Here is an 11,224-nt window from a genome sequence, read left to right as displayed (position 1 = left end):
TTTTTTTTTAAAGATTTTTTTTAATGTTTTATTTCTTAGAGAGAGACAGCGTGAGCAGGGGAGGGTCAGAGATAGAGACAGAATCTGAAGCAGACTCTAGGCTCTGAGCTGTCAGCACAAGCCTGATGCGGGGCTCAAACCCACGAACCATGAAGTCATGACCTGAGCCGAAGTCGGACGCCCAACCGACTGAGCCACCCAGGCGCCCCATCCCGGGAAGTCTTCTTAACACTGCGTGTTAAGCAACTGAATAAAGTTAGAATGAGATTAAGTGGACTCCGTTTGGGCAGGTGGCTGCTGGGACTCTGAAACCGTGTTGGTGGGGTCGTGTCACTCTACAGCCGGGCCAGGGTCACTGAACTGTGCACCCATGTTTTGTGGTGGGTAAATGACACATCCTACCGCTGTTTTTATTCTTACTTGTTTTTAAATGTTCATTTTTGAGACAGAGCACGAGTGGGGAGAGGGGAGAGGGGAGAACAGAGGCTCTCAGGCAGGCTCCGTGCCGACCGCAGTGAGGCCGATACGGGGCTCGACCTCCCCCAGCATGAGCTCATGACCTGAGCCGAAGTCGAACTCTGAGCCAGCTGAGCCCCCAGGCGCCCTGTCCACAGCTAATTAAGGCGGGAGACACAGGACAGGCGCATCGGGGGCGATGCTGAGGAGCGCAGCGCGTGGTAAGCCCTGTGAGAGACGAGTGCGAGGTGACAGCGGGGTGGTGACGGAAGTCAAGAGAACGCATCACAGTTGGTGGTGAAATGCTCTTTGCAATGAAGGAAATCTAAGGTGGCTGGTCCAGTGCCCTTTTTGTCCTTAAATCTAAGAAACGGTCCCAAAGGCAAGGGAGCTCAGCCCGTGGGGCGCGTCCACGCGGGGTTTGGGGCCGCGGGGCTGGTGTTGGCGCGCTGGGCCCAGCTCCCACCCCGTGGTCACCCTTCGCCTCCCAACGAGACCGGGGCTCGAACGAGCACTTCTGAAGTCGGGGGTCTGAACGTCACTGGGCTTTGTAGAGTTTTCGGTCCCTGGCTTTCCTGTCGTGCTTGGTCCTGGGATAGCTGTGTGCCGAGCGGCTCGTTGACGAGGTGTGGGGTGCTCCCCCTGCCCGCAGGGAGTCCTTGGCAGGAAGGACACCTCGTGGACCCGGCCGAGGGGCTCTGCTGCTCCTCTTCTCGGTGGGGTCCTGTGCGGGCCGGCGGGGCCACAGGGTGTGGCCACACGGTGGGCCTTCCCCCCCTGTTAACCCGAACCTTCTGGAGCTGCTCCCCCTCCCCCCGTTGGCCCTGTGTGCAGGTCTGCGGGTGTTGCGGGCGGCTGTCAGAGAGGCGCAGGGCCAGGCCATGCGCTGCTGCACTGACCCGTCCGCCGGGCCACCTGCGGGGGCCTTTCCGAGGCTCTGGCTGTCCCCGTAACATTCGTGTGTTTTGTCTTTTCTTTCTAGCGTCTGGGGATGGAGAATCACTGGTAAGATTTGGGTTGTCCTCAGTCTCCCGTCCGGCTGTTAAATTCTTCATGTCTGCAGTCGTTGCCCACTTTCCCTTTAGTCCCTGCTCCCTCCTCCCTGAGGCCCGGGGGCATTTCTGCCCCCTACACCATGGGGCGGGGCTGGAGCACGTGTCCCCGCGTCCCCGTGTCCCCTCCTCCAGGCCGCTCAGAGTGCGGCACAGCGCGGGTGGGAGGGCGTGGTGCTCATCCCGCAGAAACGAGTTCACGGTGAGGTTTTCCCTCTCAGGATGAAGACTCAGAATTCACCTTAGCGTCCGACTTCGAAATTGGACATTTCTTTCGTGAGCGGATAGTCCCGCGGGCCGTGCTCTACTTCACAGGCGAGGCCATAGAGGATGACGACAATGTACGTGTGGGGGGAGCCCTGAGGGGCGGCTGGGGGCACCCCTGGCGATGGGGCAGAGGGCAGGGGTGGGGCAGGGCTAGAGCAGAGCACCAGCCCTGTCCTCCGAAGGCCCCGGGTGCTTGCGAGTCCTGCTCAATGTCTGAAAGCTTTGGGCAACTTTGAAACGGGAGGAAAGTGTCACTTAAAGAGGCGTGGCCACAGCGCACGGGCGTCCACGGAGCTGGCCCCGGCTGGCCTGTGGTGTGCCAGCCCCAAGGAATTGAAGCCCGTGCTGCACAGAGGGTGGCCAGGCTACGCGGGCCACCTTCTCTCTCTCTCTGCTTGAGCACAGCCTAGCGAGCTGTCCTTTGCACCGGAGACAGTTCTCTGTCACCACGGAGGCCCGGGGCGTCGTGTCTTCTTGGTTTATGGAAATAGAGTTTTGTCGTATGCTGCTGGAAGTATTGTAGATGCTGTATCTCCTGTTGCTTTTAGAGCTCCTGGTTTTTCCAGATGGTTCTAGGTTTCCTTTCTGAGTGAGGGGTCTGCCGAGGCCTGGGAGGGCGGGGGCTGGGGGGGGGGGGGCGCAGGAGCAGATCCAGTTTCGGGTGCTTGGCGCCCAGGGGCAGTGCAGGCCTGCTTCCCACAGTCCTCCTCTGTGCGCATGGTGGGTGGGGACGGGGGGTCAGCTGAACAGCCTGAGACGGGCCAAGATGAGCTAACCTTCATCCCGGGCTGGTGTCGTGTCGGGTGTGTCAGCACTCGAGGAGCCGCTATGGCTGAAGCTCACGCGGTGTAGACTTTCTGAGATGGTGGAGCTGTTCCCACCGCCTGCACCATCCGGGGCGATGCATAAAGATCATAAGTGAGATTGCTGGTAACTGAAGAACTGAACGTTTAGTTTTAATTTAGCCAAAAAAATATCTAGTGACTACATGCACTGGAAAGTTCATCTCCAGGCCAGTGGTTCCCAGACTTTTCTAATCATGCACCCCTGCATTTTCAGACCTGACTATGCAACACTTGCATATTATTTACTTCAAACGCAGCCACAGCGGACGGCACCCTTGCCTTCTGCCTGGGCGCACTCACTCCCAACGCCCTGGGTGCAGCCCGGAGCTGGGAGGGAGCCCTGCCCCAGACTGCTCGGACCAGGTCCTGACTTCACTCTCTGCAGCCGTACAGCCTCTGCTGCGATGGCCGCATGTGACCGTGCAGTTAAGGGTGGGGACTCTGGTGACCCATCAGGCTCTGAGAAGAGCACGTGTTGGGTAGAGGCGTGGGGACCTCGCACAAGCACCGCACGCTGTCCCAGGAGGGACTGATTTGGTGCTCCACGCTCTCCGGCTCGCACCCCCACCTGGGAGCCGCTGCCCCTTGGGAGTGCGAGGTGTGCTTGCAGCAGGAGCCCCAGCCCCTCCAGGTCCAGAGTGAGAGGGTCCGCTTGGAGCCTCAGGAAAGCCGCGCTTGGCCTCGTGTGAGGCTGGTTCCAGCCGGAGCTGAAACACGGTTAGCTACCAGTCACCGAACCTGGGTCTTTGCCTGCCAGAGGCTGGTCGGGACGCGTGCGGGGGAAGGCACTGGGGTGTGCCCGGAGCCCTGCCGCTGCGGGAAGGCACGTGCGCTGGGCCCTGTGCCCGAGTGGGGCCCCTGCAGCCCGCCGGCTCTCCTGAGCTCTGTGTGAGCGCTCACTAAGGATATGTGTGCGGGCTCCAACAAAGAAAGTGTCGGCAAGAAAAAGTCTACTGAATGTGTCATCGTGTCGTGCAGGCAGTAGCGATAAGGTTTGTTTTGTTTTGCGTTTTTGATCCGAGTCTGATATTTGGAGCTTGAATGAGAGCCTGACCAGTGAGGTCTTTGGACCTGGAAGAAATGCATTCAGGACCAGCAAGCTGTGGTGTTGCGGCTCTCTCCTCTGCACGCCTTAGTCTTTTGAAGGTTATGCACCAAGGTTTTTTATCGTACTTGGGACACATAAGTGTTTACCCTTGTACGAGACATAGAATGGCATGGAAATTCACGCGTCTGTGTAGGAAACTTTTGCTGCCATCTTGCATCGGTTAGCCGGTTCCCAGGTGAACCCAGTACATTCTCATACTGACCAGCCCCTTCCTGCGCCCTCCCATCCTCAGGCCTAGTTTCGAGTAGTTCCCAGCTTCCCGGTGTCCTGGGAGCATGGTGGGCTCGTGGACACGCAGCCCCACGGCGCTGGCCACAGCCTAGTCCCCAGGTTCGAGGCCATGATACCCAGCAGCAGACCCTTCCCCTTGAGAACCAGGCCTGGAGCGGCCGCTGCCGGACCTCTTCCCTCGGGCCTGACCAGTGGGGACACTTGGCGGGGACTATGTCTGGGTCAGGGCGGCCTCGCGCTCCAGAGACCTAAAAACATGTCTCCTTTTTCTTTTTTCAGTTTGAAGAGGGTGAGGAAGGAGAAGAGGAGGTAAGACACGGTGCGCGGAGCATCCTTAACCTGCGGCCGCGCTGGGCTGCCTCTGCTCGAGGGCACGGAGGTCACGAACACAAGACCAGTTACATCTGGCTTGTGCGGAGCCGCCTCCGAGGGCTGCACATGGTTAGAGCCTTGGGGACGGCAGGGCGGCCCCCGGGTCTAGGTGGGCCTGCGTCTTCAGCAGCGTGTTTGTGTCTGTTATCCGTGAGGGGGAAAGGTACCCATGAGCCGTTGTATCGGAGGAAGTGACCTAGTCGGTTACAGACAGTGACTGCTGGTTCCCTGTAAATCCAAGGACTAGTTAGTGGGGGCGGGGCGGGTGGGCCCCCGGGGCTCCAGCCCTGTCTGCTCAACCCTCCTTGCTCTCTCGTGCAGGAATTAGAAGGCGATGAGGAGGGAGAAGATGAAGATGATGCCGAAACCAACCCCAAGGTCAGTGTCAGGGGCCGCGCACCTGCGGGCGCTGTGCTGTGTGTTCAGACGGCCCCCATGAGGCAGTGCGGGCGCGGGGCGCTCGGTCCTCCCGTCAGTCCTGAGAGCAGAGCAGAAAGTTCTTGAACCGGGACTATTCAGACAGCTCCGGTGTGACTTAGCGTTAGGTATTAATATCCAATAAATGTTTTTCAGCTTGCTCTTGAGCTTACTCTCATGAACTAGTTCAGGAGACGGGCTCTTTTTTCCAGGTCTTTTAAGGTGACGACTAAATGGCGACACGATAAACTTTTGTGTGTTTGTTTTTGGAAAAGGTACTGAGGAGGGGCTTCGGGATTTCTCTGTTTTAATGAAAAGAGTAATAAAGTTGTGGACATAATGTTATGATTGTGTTTGGGCTGAGAACACTCAGAAGCCGTGGGTAAACACCTCCAACTATTGCAAATAAACTAGGAAGTTTTACCTGAAAAGACAGACAGTTGAGGGGAACGGGCGGCTCCATTCTTGTGTCTGTTGACCTGAACTTTGACTCCCGCTCTTGGGTCCCGTCCCGTAAGGGCACGCGTCTGCCACGTGACCCGGCCTGTGCACCCAGAACCGCTTTGACTCGGCCCTGAGGCTGCACCAGGGACGTCATGCTGGGAGCGTGAGATCAGTGGCTCATGTGCAGCTTAGGGGTCAGTCCGTGGCAGGTGGCAAGGCACCGACGCCCCCTGTCCCGTGCTAACTGGTCTCCGTGTGACCAGGCACTGTCCGTCCGTCCCCCGTTTTTGCCCAGAGCGGAGTGTGTATAAACTTTCGGTAATAGCCCAGCGCTGTACGTGGTTTGTCGTTAGCCACACATGTGTCTGTGAGCGCGCTTCCGGCACCAGTTCCTTCTGGGGACAGAAGGCAGGGAGGCGCCAGGCTCGCACGGGCGCACCACGGCGCTCACGCTCTGGCAGTAAGCTCACGGCCGTGTGCGTCTTCGCGGAGCCACCCCTGGCCCTGCCGCGCTGCTGGGGGCGCGCACGCTCACCTTGCGATTCTAGAGCAGAGACTGGGGCCGGTTTGCAGAGACGGCTTCCAGACTCGGGGCCCATCCGCCTCCAGGCCGCACGTGTTGTCGGCAGCGGGAGCTGTGTGCTGTGTCGTCGCGTCCTTCTGTTGTGTGTCCTCCCCTCTCTCCTTGCCGAGCCTTCTGTCTCCTGCCGTGTCCGTGCGCTGGGAGGACATCCTCTCGCAAGTAACCCCTCCCCGGGAGGGCGGTCGGGGCCGGCGCTGCGTGGCTCTCCTCTGTGGGGTCAGTCGGGAAGGAGAGCGGTGGCCGAAAGAGTAGTGTCACCAGCATGAGGCCCCCGGACCAGCAGGCCTGGGCAGCCCGAAGGGCCCGAGTCTGGGCCGCGGAGGGATTTGTCCCCTGAGGGTCTGCACAGGCGGGGGCGCACAAGGGACAGGGGCCGTTCGGGCCTTACGGGGACGGGGGCCTGGGTGGGGGGTGCCTCGTTTCATGGTGGAGACTGTGCAGCCATTTGTGACAGAGAAAGTGGCTGTTTCCGTGTGTATGACTTTGTGCAATTCATTTTCCTGATGCTGACGGTTCCTTTCAATTTTTTCCCCATTTAGGTGTAATTTTTGTTAATCATTCATACGTTTCTAGGTAAGGTGGAATTCCATTCATTCGTAATGCTGTCTTCTGATGTGTGCTTTATGACAGTGCCTCACTGTGACTTTGTGTTCAGAGGAAGCTGCAGGCCGGGCACGCTCAGTGCGCGGGGCGGGGCACGCAGCTTCCTCCGGAACGGTGTGTTTGCTCAGGCGTCTGTTGTGTATGCTGCTTTTTTGTTTTCGTTTTTGTTTTTTTTTTTAAGTAGCCTTCGCACCCAGCACGGAGCCCACCACGGGGCTAGAACTCACAACCCTGAGTTCAAGAGATGGACACTTAACCAGCTGAGCCGCCCAGGCGCCCCCGTTGTGTGTGCCTCTAAAACTGTCAGAGCCCGTTTGGCTCCTGCTTACCGGGCCCGTGTGCCTTGCTGACCAAGTAGCAAAGGCGTGGCCGGTGTGCCATTTTGATGGGCCTGCCCTCCAGGAAGAGGACCGTGTGTGAGGGCCGTGGGGGGTGGAGACCGTGTCACGTGGGCCTCGCTGGGACCGGCCACCCCCCTCGCAGCGGGAACGAGCCCGGTGCCTTTCCCTGCTGTGCCTCTAGCGATTGCTCGCCCTTTTGCCTCAGGCGCGCTGCAGCCTGGGAGGCCGGACGGGCCCGCCGCCCGTGTGCCCGCGGCCGTGTGCCCGCGGCCGTGTGCCCGCAGCTGTGGCTTCTGTTGCCGCAGTGTTAGTAGCAGGTGCTGGAGGGGCTGCGGGGGGGTTAGCAGCGGTCTCTTGGGGACCACCCGTCCCCACCCCCGTCCCCCACAGCAGTGGGCTGTTGCAGCTCTGCTCCAGTCATCAGCTCCCTCCCTTGTGGGGTTGGGGAAGGAGACCATGTGGCTGTGTTCGTACCGGGAGTAGGCGGGTTCTTCCACCCGCTGCTCTGAGCAGCAGCACCCAGTCTGCACAGCAGAGCCTGCGAGCTGGAACTTGAACTTCCTGCTGCGGGTGATGACCCTCTGATCCTCACGGTCCTTTGGACCACGCCCCTCTGAGAACCTGTCTGCGTTGCCTTCCTGTCTGCTCGTGTGGGCTCGCTCTCACCAACAGCAGAAAGGAAGCACAGATGCCTTTTGGCCAAGGAAGCGCTTTGGCCGGGGGGCAGGGGGACGGACGGACGGACGGACAGACGGACTTGGGGCCTGCGTGTCTGAAGGGTCCCGTCTGATGATTGATGGGTACGGGACGAATGACTGCGCCCACTTGTCCGAAGGACTGGCAGCTGGCCGTGCCCCGCCCAAGCCCTGTGCCCGTCCCCCCCCCCCGCCCCAGCAGCCTGTGGCTCCAGGACAGAGGGACCCTCTGGGGTGGGGCCACCCCGGTAACCCCAGAGCGCCTCAGCAGTATTGGCCGTTCCTGCGGCGATGTCCTCAGGTTCTCCTCAGGGGACCGGGGGGGGGGGTGCTGTTCCCTCCATAGTCAAGCGGGCCCCAGGGCTGTGGGCCCCCGTGACGCGGTGCTGGCCACCTGTGTGCTTAGTAGCACGTTTCCACTCTTCCTAGAAGGCAGTTGTCTGAAAACCTGTCTTCTAGGTGGTTCCGGCAGAAGCAGGATTCAGGCTGTTAGACTCTGCCTTCGAGCCCCCTGCTTCCTCTCCCTTGGTGATCAGCAGCACTCACTGAGTGACTGAGCTGAGCTGTCATCAGACTCTGACGTGACAGAGGGTGCCGGGTGCAGGTGTGGTTTTGGCCCGTGTCACAGGTTGAAAACCGCTGGTGTCTCGTTGCTAAAATTCATGTCAGAAGCTTGGGCATTCTGTGTCCGCTCTGCAGGCGAGGAGCCGTGTCCCTGTGGCCGCCGTCCACAGAGGTGGGACCGGCCTGGGAGCCGCTGGCCTCTCTCCTGGTCTCAGTTGTCGTGAGGCCTGCTGCCTCCAGTGGCCTTTGTCACCTAAGCTGAGTGTGTCTTAAGGAAGTAGGTCACACGTTCTCCGGGTTAAATCCTGTACGTACATAGACGTACACACGAAAACATTCAGACCGCGTGTCCTGAAGTGGATCCCACCCAGGGCTGCAGAACACTGTGTACGCGGAACCCTTCGTGTGCAGAAAGAGATAGAAGTTCCTCCCGTCCCACCGCCTTCTCCCCCTGCACACCCCCCTCCGTGGCCCCTTCTCCTCTGACCACTGCCTCTCTGCAGATGCGGTTGTGGGAATGCACGCCCTCCCCTCGCGTACGGGCGCTGCCTGCTGCTCTCCACCTCCCACCACCACCGCCCCCGACGGAGAGCCTGCGGCCCCGGGGCCTCCGCCACTAGTCTGGGCCGCCCCCGGGTGTGCGGGGTGGGGCTTTGATCAGCTCCAGCCTGGATCTCTGGTCAAGTGTGTTTTGTTTTGGTGCCTGGGCTTTTCAGCAGTGTTTTAGATGAACGTGTGATGGGCGGGTGCCGGGGCCAGGGCCCCCCGCCCCCCCCCACAGTGGCCCTGCTGCTGGGCAGTGCTGGACACATTGCTGGGGCCTGACCTGCTGGGGCCCGGCCTTGTCCCTGTGCTCTTTCCATTCCACTTTCACTGGGTCCGAGGTGATGGTTTCGTCTCTTCGCATCCCCTACGTGTATTTTTTTCAGATCTTAAATGTGGTTTTCCGAAGAGCAAGCTGGAGCTTCAACTGTGGCAGCTGTTGGTTGTGCTGTCCCAGAAGTTTCTTCTGAACCGTGTAGTGCAGGGGGTTTTAGCCTCCGTGGGCTTGCCAGGTTGGATTCCGGGTACTTTATAAGCCTGGCAGCCACGAAGTGTAGGCTACCGACTGGTAAATTTATATGCTGAGGATGATTAGCCACCTTGTCGTGTGGCGGGCTGTTCGTGGCCTCCACACAAATGCACGGATTTGCTAAATGTGCTCATAAAGGAAGGAGGTCGATTGTATTGAGGTGAACGTGCCCCTCTGTGCCGAGGGGATTCACGGTCTCTCCCGGACACCTTCTCCAGAAGCGCAGGATTCCCACTAGTGGAGGGGCTGGGGGGTCAGGGTGGTGTGTGGAGCCGTCGCGGGGGCCGCCCGGCATCAGGCGCAGCTGCCTGGCCCTCAGGCCCATGGCAGGGCGGCTCCTGTTCTGTCTCCCGTGTTGAGCCTGTCTAGGGGCGGCGGGAACAGAAAGGGGGAGCCTGCTGCCGTTTCACACGGGCAGGGTTTGGGGGGCACCGTGAAGCCTCGGGGCTGCCTTGCAGCTTTGGAGCACGGGCTCTCCTGTACGTGTGCAGAGTCTCTGCGGCCCTGAGAGCCCCTTGTGACCGTGTGTTCTGATCAGTCTCCGGGGCCTGGCTTGACACAAACCGGGCTGCCGTACTGAGGGGGTTTCTGGGAAATTGACTTATTTCGTGTTACCATTTTAAAAATTCTAAGAAAAACTTTTTTAATGTTTGGGAGAGAGTACAAATGCGGGAAGGGTAGAGAGAGAGAGGGAGATGCAGAATCCAAAGCAGCTCCAGGCTCTGAGCTGTCAGCACAGAGGCCGACGGGGGGCCCGAACCCACGAACCGTGAGATCGTGACCTGAGCCGCAGTCGGACACTTCACTGAATGAGCGCCCCCAGGCACACCACTATTAAAAATTATTTTTTAAGTGTGTTTATTTGTTTTGAGGGGGAGCGAGCGAGCAGGGAAGGGGCAGAGAGAGAATCCCAAGCAGCCGCAGAGCCCTACACAGGGTTGATCCCACAGCCTGAGCCTCAGTCTAGAGTCGGACACTTCACCGGCTCCGCCCCCCAGACGACCCTTCGTTACTGTTTGGAAAGTGTGTCTGCACAAGCTGGTTCTTCAGTGAGGATGACACAGCGCCGTCCCCAGTCCTCGCCGGTGGGTGGGGACGCCCGGCTGGGGACAGCAGCCCCCTGCAGTGCTGTGTTCTCTCGTTGACAGAAGGAGCCCAGCCAGCCCTCCGAGTGCAAACAGCAGTAAGAAGACGGCCCCGAGGACCGCGGCGGCGGCGCTCACGTCTGACTCGTTCTCAAGTGCATGATTTTGACGTTAACTTTTCCTTTATCCTTATTATTTTGCTTAACCTGTACAGTGGCAACTTAAACGCATTTCAGAAATAGGAGTTTGATTCCAGCACCCTCTGCGGCCTGGGGTGCAGCGCAGCGGGCTTTCCCGGGCCCTGCCTTCGGGAGGAGGGGGCGGTGGGAGGCCCGTCGACGCCAGGGCCGGGTGTCAGGGGACGTGGGTCCGGGGCGTCCAGGCGCCGTAACTCCGCACTCGGACTGGATTCTTCCTTCACTTGGAGAAACTCACACGCTCTGTGTTTCCCGCCACCCGGTGTCCCGTGCTGTCCTCGGTCCCCAGCGCCGGTAGAGTCGAGTCCTGTTCTCCTTAGAGTGTTCCTTCTTCACTTCCGTCTTCCTCGGGGCGGCGCGGGGGGCAAGCGCACCCCAGCCTGAGGCGCGAGTCTTCGTGCTTCATCCTCGTATTTATTTATTCTTTCCTGCTCGTGAGGGCCCGGGGCGCCTGCCACCGCCTGTCCGTACGGTCTCTGAACCCTTGTGTGTGACTGGCGACTTGGGACCCCCCGGTGGGTGCGCTGGAGGCAGCCTCGCCCTGTCCTGCCGGCTCTGCTGGGGGGGGGTGCGGGGGGGCGCTTCTCGTGCGTGCATGTCGGGTCTCGCTTCCTCAGCACCCCCGTCCCTCGGCCCTGCGCTCCTCTCGTCCCTGTTCTTGGCTGGCGTGTGAGGTTCCCGAGTGTGTGACCGTGCCTCCGGCAGCCGGGACGCGTGCCCACACTGCCACCAGGCCCGTCGAGTGCTCAGCCTTACTTACGATACATTTGTAACTGAATACGGTGTTTTCAATTTGTACAGAATAGTTAGAATATTCTATTAAAGTTGTGAAACACGAATCCAGCGCTGTGCAGTGTGTCTGTGGGAGGGCCGGGGGGTGGGCGGTGGGGGT

The 11,224-nt window shown here is 59.9% G+C and overlaps 1 protein-coding gene across 4 annotated transcripts in view; it reads left to right on the top strand.

The window, feature by feature from the left end:
• NAP1L4 (nucleosome assembly protein 1 like 4) overlaps nucleotides 1–11,171 on the top strand; it is a 35,155-nt gene extending 23,984 nt beyond the window's left edge. For 3 of the 4 annotated variants that reach the window (XM_077754649.1, XM_077754780.1, XM_077754849.1), the window contains 5 exons: nucleotides 1,439–1,461; nucleotides 1,730–1,849; nucleotides 4,239–4,268; nucleotides 4,653–4,709; nucleotides 10,199–11,171. In XM_077754649.1, the coding sequence (XP_077610775.1) occupies nucleotides 1,439–1,461; nucleotides 1,730–1,849; nucleotides 4,239–4,268; nucleotides 4,653–4,709; nucleotides 10,199–10,237 (269 nt within the window). In that variant the 3' untranslated portion in view covers nucleotides 10,238–11,171. Of the gene's footprint in view, nucleotides 1–1,438; nucleotides 1,462–1,729; nucleotides 1,850–4,238; nucleotides 4,269–4,652; nucleotides 4,710–6,314; nucleotides 6,349–10,198 lie in introns of all 4 variants that reach the window. The other variant, XM_077754711.1, reaches the window with a different exon arrangement.
• The last annotated feature ends 53 nt before the right edge of the window (nucleotides 11,172–11,224 follow it).

The sequence above is a fragment of the Crocuta crocuta genome, unplaced genomic scaffold (assembly GCF_008692635.1).
Source record: "Crocuta crocuta isolate KB4526 unplaced genomic scaffold, BGI_CrCroc_1.0 scaffold653, whole genome shotgun sequence".
Lineage (NCBI taxonomy): Eukaryota > Metazoa > Chordata > Mammalia > Carnivora > Hyaenidae > Crocuta > Crocuta crocuta.
The sequence above is the reverse complement of the archived record's forward strand: the minus strand, read 5'-3'. Positions and strand labels throughout refer to the sequence as shown.